Source organism: Onychostruthus taczanowskii, unplaced genomic scaffold (genome assembly GCF_017590055.1).
Source record: "Onychostruthus taczanowskii isolate IOZ18803 unplaced genomic scaffold, ASM1759005v1 scaffold42, whole genome shotgun sequence".
Classification (NCBI taxonomy): Eukaryota; Metazoa; Chordata; class Aves; order Passeriformes; family Passeridae; genus Onychostruthus; species Onychostruthus taczanowskii.
The window spans coordinates 6,415,234-6,436,857 of record NW_024501682.1 but is presented as its reverse complement, the minus strand read 5'-3'; the positions used below and the strand labels follow the sequence as shown (position 1 = coordinate 6,436,857).

The 21,624-nt window shown below is 47.5% G+C and overlaps 1 protein-coding gene across 4 annotated transcripts in view; it reads right to left on the bottom strand.

Moving 5' to 3' along the window:
- The window catches only part of LOC121340710, a 60,243-nt gene extending 46,745 nt beyond the window's left edge, over positions 1-13,498 (bottom strand). For all 4 annotated transcript variants that reach the window (XM_041413640.1, XM_041413641.1, XM_041413642.1 and 1 more), the window contains exon 1: positions 12,894-13,498. In XM_041413640.1, the coding sequence (XP_041269574.1) occupies positions 12,894-12,998 (105 nt within the window). In that variant the 5' untranslated portion in view covers positions 12,999-13,498. The remainder of the gene's footprint in view (positions 1-12,893) is intronic.
- Positions 13,499-21,624: the final 8,126 nt, after the last annotated feature.

The following is a 21,624-nucleotide window of genomic DNA, read 5'->3' as shown; positions in this document are numbered from 1 at the left end:
GCAGTCAGAGTGTACAAACCTCTTTTTCAAAATCTTCCCCTGCTCTTCCCAGGGCTAAGCTGAGATGATTTTTCAGAAGGAAAGTAAAGATAAAAACACCAGAGGGTTTACAAAACAGAAACCAACCAAACAAAAAAACCCCAAGAAACCCAGTAAGTCCCAGTGCTTTACCATTAATCCAGAAAAGTATGTTTACACCACCAGTGAGCCTACGGTGCTTGAACACTTGGTGTGCACAGGCACCAGAAAGCAGATAGCCCATGTTCCCCAGTCCCAGGGAAGTGAATACAGCTGATGCTTGCAATTGAGACTCCTACCCACCCTGGGTCTGTTCTCAGGAACTCTGGGCAAATATTGTTACAAGAATAAAACTAAGATCAAGCTTTTAAATTCCATCTGAAATAGAAATAATTACTTGCAAACAGCCTAGAACAGACTTAGTTCTACCAGTGGTATAGGCACCCATATAGAGGCACTCACTCCTCCTATCAGGCATCACACTTCTGTGACAACAAAAGGCACAAAATGAATGCTATCAATTAAAAACTTAGTCTTTAAAAGGCCTCCTAGACAAAAAACACCCAGACTCTGTTCCTTACCACACAAAATACTCCAAATCTGAGAGAACACTATTAAGTTTATTTATCCTCAAAGCCACCATGAGAACAAGAACATCTCTGATAAAACATAGCTGCAGTCATGTTTGGAGCCATGGTTTCAATGTTATAATTTCACTTGTTAAAAACAGAGATAAAGTCACTACAGCCCTCACTCAGCACATGGATGGGGTCTGGTAACAAAGGTGTTACCACGGAAGTAGAGTCTTTAAACCTTCAATTTCCTTCTTGACTTCCCAGACCACTGAGTTCCAAAGTAAGACCACTTCAGCATGGGAGCCAGGGGAATGGTGCAGCTCCGTGCTGTGATATGCATCACTCCTTCTGGTAGCAAGAACTTTTACAAAATTTTCAACTATCCTTATGTTGTTAGCTTAAGAGGCTAGTTGAGGCTTATAGCTCTGCTACAACCATTGAAACCATACACTCCTCCAACTCCACTTCTACCTGCACATAAAGCTCCCAGCTGTGCCACTGCCCAGTAAGTGTCCCACCAACCTCCTACATTCCTCCCACACTCAGCTTCTGCTCCTCGCAGCTACCCAGCCCAGCCTGCCCCAGCTGGCAGTCACCTGCATGTGACAGAACCACACTATGAGCTTCTCAACAGCTCTGTTACTCTACTTATAGCTTTGCTACTGCAATAAAGAGAGCTATGGCTAATTCCTACACAAATTTCAAGGATTCTTATGAGGGTGGCGTTCACGTGTTAGCTTTCTCATCCCATGAGGGGAGACAACATAGCTCAGATGAGAACAAAGAAACGTATCAGAAAGAAGCAGCAACGCAGTTGTGATGCAAAGAGATCCCTTTGCAAAGGAGCTCCACTCCCCTGACAGCTCTCAGCTTGGAGCCCTGGCAATCGCCTGGCTCACACCCGGCAGGAGCAGCGTCACTCAGCAGGGTTGACACCACAAAGCACAGCAGTCCAGGAAGACAAAAAGGATCCTGAAGGATTAAAGACCTTCTTTACAGGGCCTCATCCACGCTGCACTAAAACACAGTGACTTAGCTCCATCTGTAATTTACAGCCGCTGCTAAACCTCAGCTCCAAATAGTCAGATTAAAAGCAACACTATTTATCAGAGGCTTAAAACCCTCTCAGACATAAGAGGAAGACAGTACAAGGGACACCTAGAACTCGAGAGGCACCTCTAATAGCTGATCTTATCTGTAATGCATTTAAATTAGGAGAGAGGACGGGAGCTCGCTGCTCACACCACTGCCAACCATTCCAGCCTTGGCCACGGGGATTTAAATACGCCCCCCTCCCGACCCATACCCCATCCCATCAGCCTAGCTCAGTTACTACATGGCTGTGATGGGAAAAGGTTTCTTTGCACAGGCCAACTTCTCAGGCAGTTTACAGCAGCTCCTCAGCATTCCATGAGCCCCCTCAACCAGGGAAGCACGGCTGACAGCAGCTGGCATAAACACCACATCTGGTAACAGTTTTTCCACTCCCTACTCAAAAGACTCAGAGGGCAACTGCCTTTGCCCTGAGATACTTCCTTAGCTAAGGAGAAGCTGCTTGTGTTGGGAGACCTCACTCGACACTCACCTCTGCTCAGCCATAAAGAACTACATTAGCCACATTTGCAAACACAAGGAACAATGCCTTACAGTCAGGCTGGAAAATACATTTGGAGCACATGAGACATTTCAGGCTTCTCCTCCCCTCAAAATCTCACATTAACCCCTCTGAGTGCAAGCAGATGAGAGCTGTTTCATCTCTATGGATTTACACCAAACTTCTTGTGTTTTATCAGAGGGCAAACCAGTAGGTTAATCCTTTCAGACCAGGTCTTTGATCCGTCTGGTCAGGCACCTTCAAAGTAAGAGTCAGGAGCATGTCACAACTTGCAATGTCTCTCACTGCACCAGATCCTTTTCTGGTAAATATTTTGTGATTCCAAGCGGTTCCTAGTTGGGAAAATCTGACAAATGGGTTGTCAGATCATCCCACACATGGAGGGGTGACCTAGAAAAGAAGACAGAATTTGAATACTCACAAAGACAGAATTTGAATATTCACTCTCTTCTCCAATATACAGGACAGGAGGCACAAAATTAAATTAGTATGAGGTATGTCCTAAACAAATAACAAGTGATCATTTGGCAGTGTGCACTTAAGGCGTGAAATACTCTGCCACAGGATGTTCTGGATGTAAATACCCCTACACAGACATGGTGGTGTAAAATCAACAGGTTTAGGCAGAAGAAACTTACTAGGTTACTAATTCAGGAGGATAGGCTACTGGGGGAAACTGTAGGTCTGACATGGGATGGATGCTCCTAAATCCCATTCATGGAAGCAGAACAGAGCACCATGCAATTACTTGCAATGTCACAACATAAGGGGGATGCACACAGCAAAGTGTGACAGTGTTCTGCCAGGTCCAACCCACCCCACCACAGAGTGCTACTGAGGCAGTGTCCAAGCACTACATACTAAATTAGCATCCCCACATATCAGTTCAGGGGCAAGATGGGAAAAGCTGCACTGCACTGCAGCCCTCTGCAAAACACCACTGAGGGGCTTGCCAAAAGTGATTTGCCCTGTCCAAGCCAGAACAAAAAGGGGTTCTCTGTGAACAAAAAAAATGTGTACATGGAAGCTGCTGATTTTTCAAGCCTCTAAATTATTTCAGTTTATATGCTTCACACCAAATACCTCTGTTCTTTCCTCTTAATTAGCCTTTGGCCATAGAAACTTATTCCCTTGGAATAACCAACTCATAGGAATAAAGAAAAAACTATATTAAAAAAAAAAAAAAGCACACACAAGAATAGTCTAGCTGCAGACAACTGTCTGGAATAACCACTTGGCTTTATGTGTAATAACTGGGTGACAGGATATGGAAGGATTATTTTATATTTTTCCAGCTTACATCCAGACACACTCTTAGCAAACTGGAGAACTTAGCTGCCTGTCTGGCACCTTTCCTTAAGATGGGAAATTCCCCATTCAACCAAAGGAAATTTTATTCTCATCTTATGTCCATATAGAGCTTGGCAGATTGTGTCATGCCAAGAAGCAAGGACATCAGTTAAATAAAAACCAGCATGCATCATGGAAACAATGTGACCCCATTAGGAAGAGGTAAGATGAGACAGATTGCTGAACAAAATAGGTGTGAAGGGATAGGATCTTTGTGCTATCAACACCTCAAATTGTGTGATCTCCTTGAAATCCTGACTCAAAACCAGGTTTGTAGCCCAGACAAATCAATTAATCAGCTACCAAGCAATAGTTTGGTCCCTAGATATATCAGAAACCAAGGCCCACCTATTCTCATTGTGGATATTTATGAACATTGAGGTATTTGGACATCTCACAAATACCAGCCATCTCCCATCTTTTCAAAAATCTAAATTTAGATAAGGACCATCTACCTTGAAGTCAGGCAGCAAACCTCAGGTGAACCAATCCATGAAACAGGAGACATGACTAATGAAAGCCTCCTCTGGAGACCTCAGGAATTGGTTTCCTTTTCCTCCTCAGAAAGTGTTTCAAGCCCTGAACTCATAGTTCTTCTCATATGGTCTGATGCTGGAGCTGGGATGGGGAGGTGAATCCAGGCAAAGCTGCAGAGGCTTTCCTCAGGCATGTTTACTGGGCACAAGGACCAACTAACCCAGTCATGCTGTTTGAGGAAGGCATCCCACAGCCTAGCAGGCTACCATGCCTTAGGGATACTTCCCCAGGTTTCACCACATCTGCTGGCTCACAACACTCATGTGAAGGGTGCATGCCAGATGCACAGACATGGATCTGCTCCCAGGACCACAGCTCAGGCCTTGGCAAGCTGATTCCCTGCAGCAGGCTGAGCCTGGATGACGAGCTGCCTGGAGAAGAGCACTGAGGGGGGAGAGGGCTGGAAACAAAAGAAACAAGGGGCTGGTCCACACCAGCTGCTTTGTAAAGCACTCAAAAAATCCAAAATCTTCTTTGGGCTTTTAGCCCCTGCCACCCTTAGATGACATTCTGTTGTGCTAACACAGAATAGCTAGAAAGAACCAGGATTTGGATTACTGCACATGCAGCCATGTGACCACTTCGGTGCAAATCTACCAAGCAAGATAACTTTCTTACATACAAGTCCAAGAGGAAGTTTCCATAAGCATCCATGGTATTTCACCCTCCATAAAGCCATCAGGGATGGTCCAGAGAACTAACCATGTGAGTTCTTTACAAGGGTACTCTATTGTGGCATTCCAGTTCTGCTAGAGCTGCTCAACAGGACAGCAAAAGTTCACCTGGCTGAGCACTTGGTGTGCAGTGACTACAAAGGAGATTAAAACAACAACAACAACAAAACCCTACAAACCAAAAAACCAACAAAACAAAAAAACAACCCTACTACTCATCATGTAAGATCTGCTCCCTCTGCCTCAGCCAGCTCCTAAGATGCCCCAGCCTAAAAATGCCTGTCCTACAGGAACTGAACAATTCAGTGTGACATATAGACTGGGGCACATATGGATGCCAAGTCTGTGTCCAAACAGACCAGCCCATGGCAGAGAGGAGGTTATAATGGGCACAAAAAGCAAGAACACACCAAGAGGGGGAAGAAATGCCTAGAGACCCTGAGCTGTCCACCCCAAAGGAGTGACCATGCCCAACCAGAAGAGCTGTGCTTCACCTGCTTGCTGCATCCCCACAGCCCGGGCAGCCCTGTGCCCAGACTGGCTCTGCACAGGTCACACTGGGCCATATGTCCTTTACATCGACTTTCAGGCCTGGGTCACAGCAGAGTTCGCTGCGCAGGGAATGCTTTCAGCGCAGATAAAGGTCACAACTAATTGGCTTTTCTCTAAATCCTTGCCTGGGTGTTCCCGCTGAGTACTTGTGGGTGGTGCTGGTGCCTATTCACAAGCAGCTCGGCTGGCTGACTGCTGGCCAGCGGTGGCAGGAGCACAGACAGGCGCTGCCCACGGCCACGCACAGCAGCTCCTGCGGCAGCGCGCAGCCCAGCACACACATACCTGTGATGCCGGTTGCTAGGAAGAGCTGGATCACCCGGCAACCTGAATCCCACTCAACAGGAGAACAGGGGCTACAGATAAAGGCACGGGGGTGGGAGGGGTTGGCGCTGCCTACAATGTGTGTGGGAGTGTTATTTCCCACTGAAAAGGGAATACAGCCCTTGGTTCCCATTCCGAGGAAGCCCAACAACACTGCTGTGAACCCAGGCATGCTCCAGGAACAGCCAGGGAAGCTGGCCAGGCTGACACACTACAGTAGAGTGGTGTTCTGCCCACCCACCACTCCACAGAATTCTCCTAAGCAGATGCATGCCTTGCTTTTTACAATAAAAGAAAAGGTGAACCTACTTTTTTGTGAAAGCCATATAATTAAAATAAATAATGACCTGGTTTTGCTTTCTGTTTTCATGTCAAATATGAGCTCTTTACGTGCTCAAGAAGACATTTAGCATCCCAAACAGTTTGACAATTTGGAACTTGTAGAACAATGCATGACAGCAGGAAATGAAGAACTGCACTATTCAGCAAAGAAAAATAATCCATTTTCACTGAAATCCCCAAGTTAAATACATAGCACTGACTTTTCAGAATTTAGTTTTTCATTCAAATAAAAACCAACTCCAATTGGGAAATACAAGACAAAGTAATGAGATTTCTTTGTGCCTTTGGGAGGTGGACTTTTTTTAAGCTAGTCCACAGTTTCCTATCAGTCATAAAGGCCAGCTGAGAGAATGTCTCAACAAACTACCTCAATGTCAACAAATGCCCCATCACGCTGTATATGTAGTTATCTGCAATTTGTCTGAAGTATCACTCTTTGGAATTAAGTCACTACAGGAGATTATCAGTGCTGAATGTCTGCACAGAAAAGATGACAACCCTCAAAGATTCAGATCTTCAAAGTCAAGTAGAAAGAACTGCAAACCTATTATTTTACAATGCCTTAGGCAAAAGTCTCAAAAACCTAAGGCTTAAAGTGACTGGGATTGCCTCTTCTACTCTTTGCCTTAGCTAAGTACCTATCACAGCCTTTCTAACCCACAAACCTACATATTTCCAGTCCAAATTATCACAAGTTTAACTTCACGCATATTCATTACTCCAAAAGTCAAAACTGTACTTGCACACTTAGATTCACGCATTTGTGACTTTGCTGAAATTATGACAAACCAGAAGCATCTAACTTAGCCAGCTGGTGTAACAGGAAGAAAAGCAAAATTTCAATGTAAAACGGAGTCCTCTAGCTTTAGAGCACTGAACCTGTGGCATCTGCTGAAAAACCCACAAAGGAGAGAAAACCTGCACACACCACAGCAGACAAAGCTGAATGTTCCCTGCACCAAGCCGAAGACCTGTGACACACAACAAGCAGTCAGCCCAAAGGAAGGCAGAAATCAGCCTGTCCTCATTCATAGTAAGCCTGAGCACTTATGCAGATCTTTGAAAGCATACGCACCGTGCATCAATAATATTGCTACTCCACTCCTTTTTTTGGTCTAAGGAGAAAAAAAATAATGCTCCCAACTCCACAGAGTAACAAGCTGACTGCAGGACTCACTGCCTGCAGCCTTGAGGTTCACTTTGCACAGCCAGCTGAATCCCCTTCATACAGGGAGGATGAAGAAGATTCCCAGTGGCCCATCAGGGCTAGCCAGCCAGACCAGAGTCTCATAGCTGATTCCAGGTAGAGATGCCAGCAGAAAATAACTGGGATGACTTTCTGGCCCCCAGTGGTGTTTATGCACACATATAAGCTGCAAGAGTACATGAAGACAACTGACACAGTGGCTGTGTTAGCACCTAACACACAATTCCCTTTAAGCAAGTACAAGATTAAAGTTATGTAGAAGAGTTCCCTGTCACCAGAACACTCACATTTGACTTTGTATCACTGATCAACATTAAGGAAGTGACAAACATACCTGTATTATGTCTGCCCACGACCAAAGTGAATATGCCAAGTACATAAGTAATTTAACAACTTTTGTTGATTAGAACATCAGTTGTATCACCTCCAAAGTTGTTTGTGTCAACAGCAAGTTGGAATTAAATTGCCACCTTTAAAGTGCTCAGTCTTCTATAGCTGCATGTTCCAGCCAGTTAATTTTTTAACACACCACAATCCAACTGTTTCATTCTGATAACACCTAGGGCCACTAATTAAGGGCTTAGTTTGACTGGCAATGCACAGACTTGTTCCAGCCAGATGCTCCCTGCCCGAAGGAGCTTGCTTGCAAGCAAAGCTCAGAAAACAGACACCCACACTTGAGCCACTACATAAATAGCAAGGCCCCAAGAGTTAAAGAGAAACTTGGAAGAAACACATTTGTGTGAGAAACCCCTACCCCAAATTGTGGGGATGAATAAGACATTTGATTTGCAGAAAGCTCATGGAGCTGGTTAGAGAACACTTATAAGGGCTCAATATCAGTACTCCATCACAAACCCACATGCAAGCCCAAGATATGCATTTTAAAAGCTCCTTGATCAGCCTAACTTAATAGTTCAGGAAGTGCTTCTCAAGGCTACAAGTCTAAAACTAGGAAAGAAAATAATAAAAAACTACACTAGACTGTAATACTGGACAACTAGCACAAAAAAAAAAAAAAATCGGGTATTGAGTTACAAGTCCCTCTCACTTTCCCGGTTTTGAAGCATTTCACTACTGTGTGGGACACTCCCCTGATCTCACTTTTTTCTCCTGTCTCAACTGCTCTGAAACATGCCAGCCATTATCAAAGATGATCCTTAACCTGTAAAGTCAGACCCACTTCTGGCTCAAAAGCAGCCAAAAAGGTTCCTGGATTTGGCCTAATATCTAGCCAATAACACCAGACCATTGAAGCAAGTGGTAGACCAAAGACTGAGGCACCAGGCAATGCCCTCTCCTTTTTTGGATTGAGCCACAGAAGCTGAAGGTTGAAGAGCTGAAGCTCTTAAGCTAACAGGCTGTGCTATGAGCTCAGGAGCAGACATGCTGCCCCTGCTACAGGGGCACAAGTATCCAATGGAAAAGACACCTCAGAAAACTTGACATCCACAAATCCACAGGCTCTGATGAAATGCTTCCACAAATGTTGAGAAAGCAGGCAAATACCATGGCCAGGCCAGTCACGATCATCTTTGGAAGGTCATGGCGATCACAAGAGGTGCCTGAGAACTGGAAAAAAGCAAATGTTATCCCAGTCTTCAAAAAAGGCAAGAATTAGGAGTTAGAGAACTAACACCAGCCAGTGTGCCTCACCTCAATCCCCAGAAATGTGTGATTGGCCTCCAGAATGAATGCCTCATTCTGGAGGCCATGTCTATCCACATGGATGACAAGGAGTAGTCAGCATGAATTTACCAATGTCATGCCTGACAAACCCAATTGCCTCCTAAAAGGAAAAAACTACCTGGCTGGATAAAGGGAGAGCAGTGGATGTTGTCTACATTGACTTCAGCAAGACTTTCAACACAGTCTCTCACAACATCCTCATAGGCAAACTCAGGAAGTGTGGACGGGATGAGTGGACAGTGAGGCGGATTGAGAACTGGCTGATGGTCATAATCAGTGGTAGATGGTCTGGCTGAAGGCCTGTCATTAGAGGTATCCTACAAAGTTCAGTATTGGGCTCAATGTTGTTTAACTCATTCATCGATGACTTGGATGAAGGGACAGATGCCTCCTCATTGAGTTCACTGATGTCACAAATTTGAGAGGAGTGGCTGATACCCCAGAGGGCTGTGCAGCCCTTCAGAAGGACAGGTTGGCGAGATGGGCAGAGAGGAACCTTCTGAAATTCAACACAGGTAAGTGCAGAGTCCTGCACCTAAGGAAGAATAACCCCATGGACCAGCACACAGATGACAGCTGTGCCTGACCTGCTGGAAAGCAGCTCTGTGGAGAACGATCTTGGGGTCCTGTTGGACAACAAGCCATCCATGAGCCGGCAGCATGTCCTGCAGCCAAGGAGGGCAGCGCTGTCCTGGGGTGCATTAGGAAGAGCACTGCCAGCAGGTCGAGGAGGTGATCCTGCCCCTATACTCAGCCCTGGTGAGGCCACACCTGGAGTGCTGTGTCCAGTTCCGGGCTCCTCAGTACAAGAGAGACGTGGAACTCCTGAGTGGGTCCAGTGGAGGGTAGCAAAGATGATTAAAGGACTGGAACATCTCTCTTATCAGGAAAGACTGAGGGATCTGGACCTGGTCAGTTTCAACAGTTTCAAAGAGAGGCAACAGAGAGAATCTCATCAATGTATATAAATACCTGAAGAGGGGGTGTCAAAAAGATGGAACCAGGCTCTTCTCAATGGTGCTGAGCAATAGGACAAGGGGCAACAGGCAGGAACAGATAGAAGCACAGGAAGTTCTACCTGAACACAAGGAAGAACTTCTTTACTGTGTAGGTGACCAAGCCCAGAGAGGTTGTGGAGTCTCCCTCACTAAAGATATTCAAGAGTTGTCTGGACACTATCCTGTGCCATGTGCTCTACCATGACCCTGCTTGAGCAGGGAACCTGGAACAGATGATTCTGGAACTGTGATTCCTTCCAACCTTACCCATTCTGGGATTCTGTGAAGCAAGGTCAGCTGTCTTCCAAGGCAAGGCACTCAAATTTGAACCCTAACACACCTGACAGCCCAGCCACCCTTATCAGAAACTACTGGCTGATCAGGCTAACCCAACATCAGGTGAAGTGTCAGTCAGTCCTTCCCTTCTCACCATGGTGACTTCTGGTGAAAGGGAAATGGAAGGACACTTTCTGAGAGACACGAGCACATCTCGAGTCAAAGTCCTCTGAGCAGCCCTAGCTGCCAACTGCCTAAAGGCCAGCTTTAGAATGGAAAAAGAGAAGTCCATTACATCAACACCCAAAGATTGCATATTTTGTGGTTTCACTTACAGAAGGACATGGCATCCTCTCAGCTTCTCCAAGCAGGGGAAAACTAGGAGGACCTATTACAGCCACACTAAACCAATTTGGGACACTTCTTACAAAAATAAAACCTTTACAGTGGGCACAAATTTCATCCTGAAAAGACTTCCAAAGCTTGATGCCAATCCAAGATTGGTCAAATCTTCCACACTTGTAAAAATGAGTTGACAGTTTACCCAAGGACAGTCTCCTGAAACTTTGGCTATTTTCAGTACAGTTGTAACCTAGAAGCACAACAGCAGCTTGCTTTTCCTTCAATTTGGGAACTTCTCAAAAAACCCAAAGTGCTAAAGCAAGTGGGCAATGAAGGAGATGAGCAGCTAAGCACACTGTTATTAAAGCTCAGAAAGCACTTGGTTTGGGTGGTGAATGTAGATCAATTCTTACTCTATCCAAACTTGAGGCTCATTCTCCACTTACAGGGCTACAGACCTCTACAGACCTGGTTCTGTGCTCTCACCTAGGTTTTCACTAGGTTTCAATGACAGCACACTGGACCTTTTAACTAATGCATTGACCATACAAGCCAGAATACGTACAGGCCTGCATAGACACAAACCAAGGCCAAGAAGGCTGAGTCTGGTCAGTGCCTGGCAGCCCCACATCATGAGGGCAGTAGAGCAAAATGGTACAGGACATTTGGCCTTGACACAGGGTCCATGCACAGCACAGCCACCAGAAGCTTCCACACTGCTCACCCCCTGTGACACCTACCCAGGGTCCATACCTGCAAGGAGCTCTGGTCCAACACCTAAGACACAGCACTGCACACTCCATTAAGCAATTAGTATGCTGCTGCAAGGCTCAACCAAGACCAGGCAGCTGCACATGGTCCCCAAAGACCTACAAAACAGATTTAAACTCAGAGTTTGCAAGTCTGGCTTTCTGCCCATACACATGTGTACCAGTCATTGTAGCACTCCCCACTGCAGGCTGCAAAGACAGCTCTGATGGGCTATGCAAAAGCCTTGCAAGCAAGGCACAGTGCAAGCTTGACTGTCTCCACTGAGCCTGCAAAAATGCAGACCACCTGTCTGCAGCACAAAACCTTGGCACTAACATGAACAAAATGGCTGCAGATGCCCACTCATGCACATTTTCCTGCAGGCCTCCAAGCATCCTGAAGGCTGTATCTGCCTCTGAGAGCTCCTTCCAAAGATTCTCATGGTTTCACAACCTGAGGCTCCAAGAGACAAACAATAAAGCTAAAGGAGGAGATTGCAGCCTAAGGCCCAGAAACACAGTGTTAAAAAAACCCTCACTGCCTCTGCAAATACTCTGCACTGAATCAATCCACTACAACCTACAGCATTGCCCTTACTTTACTTCCAAAAATAAAATCTAACCCAGCCTCCCCTGAGAGCCACAGAATGTGCAATCCCCAGAGGAAGAAGTACAGCAAACTTTGTTAGAAACAGTGCTGATGTTTCATCAAAGTTGCCATCAGGCTGTCCAGAGTGACTGCGCAGAAGTGCAGCCACACGGCAATGAGCCTCTGTGTAACACATACAAAAGACTCCACTAGAGTCTGGTATACGAATCCCCAGCCCCCAACTCAGGCAACGAGGGCTGCTATTTTTCCCAGATCCCTTCTTTTATTTGGGGCCAGGTGCTGCACTTCCCACAGTACTGGTGCAAAACCAGAGTAACTCTGCTGATTTCAGGGGATATCCCTTGGTTCACAACAATTTTGCCAAATCAGGATCTGGTATTTTTTTCTCATTCGTCATGGCTCCATTTTTATCCCGCAGTATATGGCTCAAAAATTCCTCTTTATATTTGGCAGGAAGGGCTTAGACAGTTCTTATCCTGAATCTGTGGTCCTCAGTTTTATTTTAAACATTAAAAACGGATGTACAAGAAGAATCTGGAAAGCTATGGGTCAAAGCAATGATCCAGCCTGCAAACTTCAGCTCAGATTCTGGCCTTAGGACCAGAAGAGAGAGAAATGCAAATAACGAGCTGAAAGGCATTTTAGGTAAATCATGTTTGTACAGTACCTAGCACAGTGGGGTTCTAGCCTAGAAAGGGCTGAGAGGCTACAGATTGCCCACGTACAAGGGTATCTAGGCAAATGCCTACACAATGTGAATCCCATCAAAAGGAAAACATTCTAAAGAACAGACAGTTGCATCTGTCTTCATACACCTTTCTGCATTATCTGAATTGCGCAGGGTAATTCTGAGTGCAAAGGAACGGGACTTTAAGTAACAGGAATACAGCCTAGGCCAGTTCCTCCTGAGCACACTGGCTGAGAGGAAACTGACCCAGCATAATAAACACTGCAAGTTTCCAGCTTCTCAAGGCCCTCTTACTAGTTACCTGAAGGGGACAAAAAAACAACCGAGACAAAACCGGCTTCTCTTACCTTTAGCTGGAAAGGTTGAATTTCGTTCAAACTCTGGTTCCTGAGCTTTTTGGTGAGGATCTTCAGCATGGTACAAATCCGAGGAGCCAAGAAAGGGTTAAGCATACACACACGCACTCATCTGCATCTGCCGCGCCGCTGCCGCTACGCTCGGCGGAGCTGCGCGGAGCTCGCATCCAGCACGCCAGGTACGCGGCGGCGGGGCACGGCTCCGCACGGCCGCTCCCGGCTCTGCCCCTCTGCCCTCCGCCACCGCACCCCGTCCTGCAGCCCTCCGCGCTGGGACGCAAAGGCGATCCCTCTCCAAAGCCTGCGGAAAAAAACTGAGCACCAAACTTCCTCTGCCTTCCACCCCCTCCTCAGTTACGCTTCAGAAAGGAGGGAGGTACCAGCTGGCAGCGTGCTGCAGGGGACAAGAGACACTCGGCGCAGAGTGCTCACTGCGGGACGGCAGAGCTCCCTGGCCGAGGCACCGGGCTCCGCTCATGGCAGCGCTCCCGCCCGGTCAGCCCCGGGCGGGCATCGGGCATCGCGCCCCGCTGCTGCCGCGGCCCGCTACCACCCCGGGCTCCCTCCGGCACCGCCGCCACGGGAAACTTGCAACAAGCGGCGCGGCTGCCGCGGCGCACATTGGCCCGACGGGGCGGGACGGGGCGGGACGGGGCGGGGACTCCGCTTAAAGGGTCACCGGCCCTTCCTGACCGCTGGCGGTCCTTGCGGGCTCTGCTCGGCATATAGGGGACTGGTAGCTGCCTCTGCGCTACCGCATCCTGGCTTGCAGCCCGCTCAGTCCAGGGATCCCAAAACGGGATGCCGTGAGCCGTCTGTCCTGTCCTCCCATTCAGAGCACAGATCCATAGGGAGGGCTCGTGTGTCCTGTCTCGAGTTCCTTGAGCCACCCCGGGAACTTGCACGGCGCCTGCAGCAGCAGGGAAGCTCGCCACAGCCTTTCCCCACAGAAACGCAAGCGCAGGGCCAGGCCAGCACCAGCTCCTGCTGCACAGGCCATCCTCGGGCACAAGGTGCCCCATTTCCATGGGCAGTCCCCCAGCACCTCCCTGGCAAAACAGTCAGGAAAGTTATCCGGGGCTGACTGATAGGCTCCCGGCCGCTTTGAACGCTCAGGAAGCCGCCGACACGTTTGCCAGCAGTAACAACAAAGGGCTTTCACCCACTGCCGGCTCCGTGCCGGCGATGAACTCCCCGTGTCTAGGTGAAAGGTCCCTATTTTACCCGTCCCTGGGGGCCAGCAGAGCCTTCTGTCCCAACCTTCCTCCTGGGACAAGCTAGGAAGCATTGCAGAGGTCTCTGCTTGTGTACAAATTCCAGAGGAGCGCAGGCTGGTTAACTGTGGGTTCCCAGTTCTCAGCCAGCAGGCCTGTAACAAGATAAGAGCACTCCTAAAGTGCTGACTGTGGAAAAGAGAGAGCACATCTTTGCTGCAGGGGAAAGGGCCTCGGTTCAGCTCCACTTAGCAAAGTATTTTTTCTTGAATGAGTACAACAAGCACAGAGCCTGAGCCAGAAAGCAAAAATTTTGCTTTTCAGATAGTGCCTTATTAAAAGATGTCTGGAGTAGGAAACTGTCCGTCTGTTAAACTATACTTGTTCTGTGCCTTCTGCATTCACACCATGGACTTTTTCACCTAGTTTTCATCTCGTTTTCCCCAAGTTCACAGCAAATTGAAATCACAATCCAACCTTATGACTCTAAGCCACCACATATTGCTGTAGGTACTTCTGCTTTTCTTATTGCATGGATTTAAAAAACCAGAGAATAGTGCACATGGGCAGATTACTAGTCTGGCATCCTGCATCCAATAGGAGGGAGTAAAACACTGACTGAAACCAGAAATCCTCCATACAAATATGCAATATTTTATTTCATGTTAGATAAGAATTATTTCTGGGACCTAACCAATAACCAATGTATATCCGAAAGTCCAACAACTGAGACTCTCTTATAATTTTTTTCTTTTTTTTTTTTCTTTTTTTTTTTCTTTTTTTTTCATATAAAGCAAAATTCCCCAAGCCTTTATTCAATCCTTATTTCAGCTCTGGAGACACTGACTGTCCTTGTAATGGTCTGTAAGATATAACCCATAAACCACAATCAGCTTAAACTACTGTGTATGATTGCATTCCCATTCAGAGATAATCAACTCTAGGGACTAGTTTTTGTTTCAGAACAGATGAAGCTGAAAAAGCTCCCTGAAACAGAGAAGGGCAGAACCTGCCATCCCAACTGTAACACATCACAGGCTCTACCTGAGCTCACCCCACCCCAGCACAGGACAGCAGTGCGGATCCCAGCCTGGGAAGGGTTGGTGCTAGACCTCCTAACCAGCTGTAGGGCCAGGCCTTCTCAGGGCAAGCAGCAAAACCAAGTGCTGATGAAGCTTTTTTTGGGCACTTGCAATTTGAGGGAAACTAATTCTACAAATCCTGCTTCTGCAACCTTTACCTCTATGTGTTTCAGCAAATACCTGCAGAGCAGCTGTTTCTTGCGTTGTATTTCATATGACCAGAATCATCAATCCATGGCATCCAGCATCTCCTCTGAATAAGGCACAGTGACACACTGCTGCAACCAGTGACAAGCAATTTAGCAGACCCCCCCAGAGGAAAAGAAACCATCACAGAAAGCAGAGCTACAACCCACTGGTGCAACCCTTGTCTTAGGTGATCTGTGCCCTGAGGATGAGGCTCAACATGCTGAATGGGTTCCCAGTAGATGACAAGTCACACTGCTGCATCACATAGTGGAAAAAAAGCTTCCTGAGAGGGCTGGAGACATTGCTCCTCCACACACAGGTTGCAGAACACTACCAAGTAACTTCTATCTGAGGATAGCAAAATATTTTCCAGGGGTAAGTCATAATATTATTCCCAAATTAAAAACCCAAGTCAGAGAATGTTACTTGACTTTCTGAAGGTCACTGAGAAAAGCTGTGGAAGATCCTAGAATAGAAGTGGTACCTCCTGGCCCCTAAGCCATATGTGCCCAAACTGTAATCTAGCCTGTTACTAGATCACACTGCTGGAGCTATGCAAAATTTAGTGGTTTCTGTTCCCAAGCATCTCATGTGATCACTCTGCTCTGGTTTTGGTTCGTGTGGGTTTCTCACCCCTGGAGTTTTGATCTGCCTACTGGGTTCAAACCAAATCTCAAATCTCAAACCTAGTTCAAGTTTCCTCTGGTCACATGACAAAAGCATGAACATTTAGGGTAAACCCATATGCCTGCTCCAGTATTTCTTGTAGAGCTCTTTAAGTTCCTCATGGTCAGACCAGGAGCAGAAAAGAGGCAAGTGGCAAGTTTTCCCTGCAAGAACACATGGCACTGAGGTGACAGGGAGAGGGCAGGGGACTGTGAGCTGAGGCAGGGTACTGGTTCACTTCCACATGTTCCTGCCCACTGCTGCCATGGGGAAGATATTGCTGGATGTCTGCTGTGCCTCATCTTACTTTCCTTTGGACACATTCCTCTGTGGGAATCCTGACCAAACAGTGCAATGGGGAGACAGGCAGTAGGGGTGAAGACAATGCAGTGAGGATTAGTTTAATGCACAGATTCCCTCTGGGCTGTGTTTCCTCTTGTGCTCAGAGGACAAGCTAATGCTTTCTGCAGTTTATCCTGCCCAAGGTGTACCACTGACACTGCCAGGTGCAAGAACAGGAATGTGTGTGGGTGCAGAAAGCCTCATTAGGCAGGCCTGGCCAAGCCTTCTCAAAAGGAAAAAGATGCTTTTTTCACCCTTTGAAGTCACCTGGGGATTTGCTCGCCCCTTGTTACACAGTGAACCGCTTTTTGGTCTCCTTTTCCCACACACCGTGCCGTAACAGGCTCATGCTGCATCTGTGCATACACGGGTCTGAGCATCGTGAAGCTGGAGGGAAAAGCCAGCCAGGGAAAAGCTTCAAGTGCCATCTGTTGGGGATCTCCCCGCATTACACCCAGGGAGACAAGGCTGAGCTGGAAAAACCCCATCCATTCCTGCTTGGTTATGACCCTAACCGGGTGGTGTACAAGACAGACACTGGAGGTACTGCCAGTGCCAGGCAGGGAAGGAGCATCTGCCAAGGAAAATGCTAAAAGAGAATAGGAGGGCAGGAGCAGAATGAAAGCTGAGCCTGGAGGTTGCTTGGAGGAAGATGTGGGACCCAAAGCCAGGCACATGTTGAATGGTGCTCCAGAGCAGGGCCATCCACCAACAGATTCAAACACAGTCCAACGTATGTAGATAAAAGCAGAAGAGAAGGACAATCCACAAAAAATAATGAGAATTGTTCCCAGAACAGTGTGACTGACAAAACAGACAAAGGGCACCAAGCCTTGTCCCTAGCCAGCCACCAGTCACTTCTAGCAGGAACCACAGGGCATTCCTCCTCCTGGCATGTGAACTGCTGAGCCTGTGGGCTCCTCCAGAAGGGATCATCTCTGGCTCGGCCTCTGCACAATGCCTGCCTTAACACAGGCCAAACTAAGTACAAACACCCCCTGACCCAGCTGCAGGGCTGAAGCTGCAGCACACACAAGGGCTCTCCAAGCTCTGACTGTGTGGTCTTTATACCAGGAGGATGGGACAGGCACTTGGGAAACAGATCCCACACACGAAGGAACCCTTCACTAAAGCTATAAGCAATCAAAGGTGAGAACTGCCCACCATTATCTTAAAGCCTGCAAACCGTCCCAGAACTGAGCCAGCTGCTGTCATGCAAACACTTTGGACATTCAAGGAGAATCTGGAAGGGCTGGTTAAATGTGGCTGAGGGTAACAGTTATTTGTTCTCTTTTACATATGTATCCTTTAGACTCATCTGAGCAATGAGGTACCTAGGACACTTGTTTTGGCATACACAGGTTTTGACTGCCATAAAAGAGGAAAAGAAGGAAAAAGGAAATTGAAGAGATGCTATTTGATAGAGAAACAGTGACTGTTCCAGCATAGGTCATGTGAGATACATAATTAGAAGAGACAATCCTATCAACAGCACTGCTGGGCAGCCCCATCTCTGTTATAATTCCCTTGCTGCCCATTCTCTCCCTGCAAATTGCTTGGGCCAATTGGAAAGTCAGCATGTGGCTGATACAACGAGAGCCTGAGAGACTAGGCATTTACACTGTGCTTCCCCTGATGGTACTGCAGACGTGTTCCTCTGCAAGAGGGCCTGGAAGGTCCCCTTGACACCCACTCGGTAACAGGCTGCTGGGACAGCACTCACAGTTTAGCTCAGCCACCCAGAAACTCCAGGGTAGCAGGGCAGCCTGGCTTCTCAGAAACACAAGCAAAGAGAAGCAATGATTTCTGCTTTGGATAGCTTCTTTCTGTAATCCCTGGAGAAGAGGAATTGTCTCACCTAACCTTCTTTCCCTCAAATGCAATCACTGCAACTCACTCACATCTCTTCCTTTTCAAATGCCTTCTCAATAGCAGTCCTCAGCTGGGATCACACAGTGTTTCTGAGCCCTGCCATGCAGTCAGGAGCAGTCAGTCCAAAGAAGAAAGAAATATCCAGTCTACCCCCACAGAAAGAGTTTACCAGCTCATCAGCTGCCTCAGACCTGAGGTCTTTAGGTCAAAGACAAGAAACCTCAAACTATAATGTTTAGAAGGGCAGCAACAGAGAAAAAGGTCCTAGGGTCCTGCAAAAATGAGAAACTTCTAAAGCAAAAATGCTAGGAAATGCGCACACGCAGTCTCTGAAGAGGAAGGGGGAAATATTATTGTGGTTCCTAGTCTGATGGGGGGAAATTCCTTTCTGGAACTTCCTGGCTGCCCAGACAGCCTCTGGGCTTATCCCAAGTGTATAAATAAAAACAGTTTTGAAAATCAAAGTGGTTTTCTAGTTCCTCTAGTTGGGCACCCCATCTAGATATGTATTTGTGAGCAGCTTCAGTGCTTCTGAGAGAAGTGAAAAAAGAGCCAGGTTAGTATCACGGGGGAGAGAAATTCTAGGAAGAATTTTCAGGACGTGCAAGTTTGAACTTGATGCCTTAATGCGGGAACAATGCACGCATGAGGAGAGCAACAGCCAAGCCACACCCATGCTGTACCCTGGCTGGGCCATCCCAGGCAACTCCTGGCCACAGTGCCCCACTTTGAGCCTGGCCAGATCTCTCAGACTGCCATCAGTGAGCAGAAAACACCAGCCAGCACTGGTGATATTTCACTGAATTGTTAGGACTCCCATCTGCTCCTTGCAGGGCAGGGAAGACAGTTTTGGGTCTGCTGAAGTCAGTGTGTGTGAACCTGTGCTGCTGAGCAGCTCAGCCTGGCAGGGAAGGCTGGGAGAGGAGCAGGAGCACCGCCTGAGGCCTCTGCAGGAGTGACAGCACAGCAGAATCCTCCCAGAAGGGCTTGCAGGTAAAATATATGGTCCTTAAAATAACTGCAGAACAGCTAATGACTGAGGATTTGTGGCCACAAACCAGCCAGAAGCAAACGGAAGGGGTCCAAGCATCCAATAAAACTGAGGAACAGAAAAAGATAACTTGTCTTCACAAGTCTCTGTCTCAAAAGCTCACATCGCTAGACTAGCCAAGGAAGGAGGGGCCTTAGAAGATTTTGTAATGAGAAGAAATCACAAGCATGCTTATTTAAAGCACTCCTTGCTTTCTGAACTCTGTAATTGCACATTGCACCTGTACCTCCTCCCCAACTCTTCCAGAGGCCAAGACCAAGCGATTAAACCTTTATCACTTTCCCACAGCTAAGGACAGTTATTTGCAAGCAGCTCACCAGAAACTCCACTTGAAACAGCTCTCTAGGCTGTGTAAACAAGGATGAAAACAGCCTTGGGAGGGAGGAAATGAGATTTGGCATCAGAAACCATGAGCTCTGCATGCAGTCACACTAACACTACAAATGGTAAAAAAAGTGGGGGCAGCTGGCAAGAAAAGATGGGCTAAGCCAAAGGGCTGATAAAGGGTGGGGGGTGAGATATTTTCATGGAGATCTTATCATCCATCACTCCCTCATTTCTCTTTGTTTCCACGCTCGGGAAAAGCCCCTCCTGTCTCGTCCCCGACTCCCTCCGTGCCTGCATTGCCGCCGGGCGGCCCCAGGGGGCGCAGCAGACCGCGGCTTGGCGCTGTCCCGGCTCCCCCTGCCCAGCCGCTCTGCCGGGAGCCGCGGGATGCAGGGAATGCACGGGATGCCGGGAATGCAGGGGATGCAGGGCTGCCGGGCTTCTCCAGCTCTGCCGGCGTGCGTGTTCTCCCGGCTGGGCCGAGGGCGCAAGCGGCATTACCGCGTAGCAGCAACGAGCTCCTTTATGTGAGCACACGCTCAGGCGGGAAATCGCACTTCAGTAACCAAAGGTCTGGGTGTCTCACGCAGCCAGCCAGGTTGCTGCTCCAAGTCTTCACACACTGCCAGCCAGGTTGCTGCTCCCAGGCTCTGCCAGCCCCCTTGGAGCAGAAGGCCAGAGTGAAAGGATCAGGCCTGTCTCCAAATCCCACCTTAGGATGACCTCTCTTCATTCGAGTGCATGAGAAGTAGGCATCAGAGCCCAACACAGGTTACAGCCCCACACCAGGCTCCTAGCCCTCAAAGGCAAACCAAAGTATGGTCACACACCTGACTCCACTCAGAAGAGACAATGCAGGGAAAAACTCTTCATCTTAGTTTCCACACCACAGCCAGTATTCCTAGAGGTATTAATGAGTCATTTTCTGGAGCCTGTTTTTGAAAAAAACTCTCCTCTTTCTCAGACAGATCTATTTAGATGTATTCTGGTTGCCCTCTAGATGGGAAATGGGCCCAGATACACAGCATCAAATCCCCTGAATAAACCTGCTCATGCACCACAAAGCCACGCATGTAGCAGGTGTGTGGGACTCCATCTCTGGGAGGCATGCATGGCAAATGGCAAGAAAAACAGGACAGACATATTCCATCTAAAGGATCAGATGTTCATCTCATCAGTTCCCAGCCCTCCTCTTTTCTCCCTTGTAAACCCAAGGGATGACTTCTGAAGAGCCAGATTAATTTGGTTATATATGGCAGACACTCATCATACCCACAGACAAATGGAATTTCAGTATACTTTTGCCCACTTCCTTGCTGCTAACGTCACCACAGTGCATCATCATCACAATATCAGAGCTGTCCCAATACAGCCTGTGGCTGGGATGGTTGGATACCCAGGTCACATATTGCATAGGAGAGCAGCAGTCCCACCAGATGGACTGGAGCTGCACAGATAATAAAGGACACTCCTTATGCCAGTGTTGATCTCAGTCCTGGCCGTGTGTCCTGACACTAGTGAGGTGTCTGCATTGACAGAAATGAAACTGAGGTTATGGTAGGAGTCAGGCCAGGGAGGTGACAGAAAGAGTTAGGAGGAAGAGCTCTGATTAGACCAGACAGATGGGTCAGGAGAAGTATGTGACTTGGAGCACTGCAATTAGCATCCTGACCAAAGGAGGTTTGTTCCTGCGTTTCAGTGCAGGTTTGCTGCTGTCAGCCAGATGCCTTTCTGTGCTGTTCTTCAGAGAACATAGAAAAGCTCAAAGCTCAAGTACATACTAGAAACTTAATAGCACCATTCCCAAGAGATGCAGTACCCCAAGGATCAGTGTAACTGAATACACCTGCAGGGGTGTTCCTTTCAAAATGTAATCAGTCCCCCCATAATAATAATTCATACAGCAATATAAGTGTAATCTTAAAATCTCCACGTTTTACCTGAAGACAAAGGAAATTATTTTCTATGAAGCCTGATGA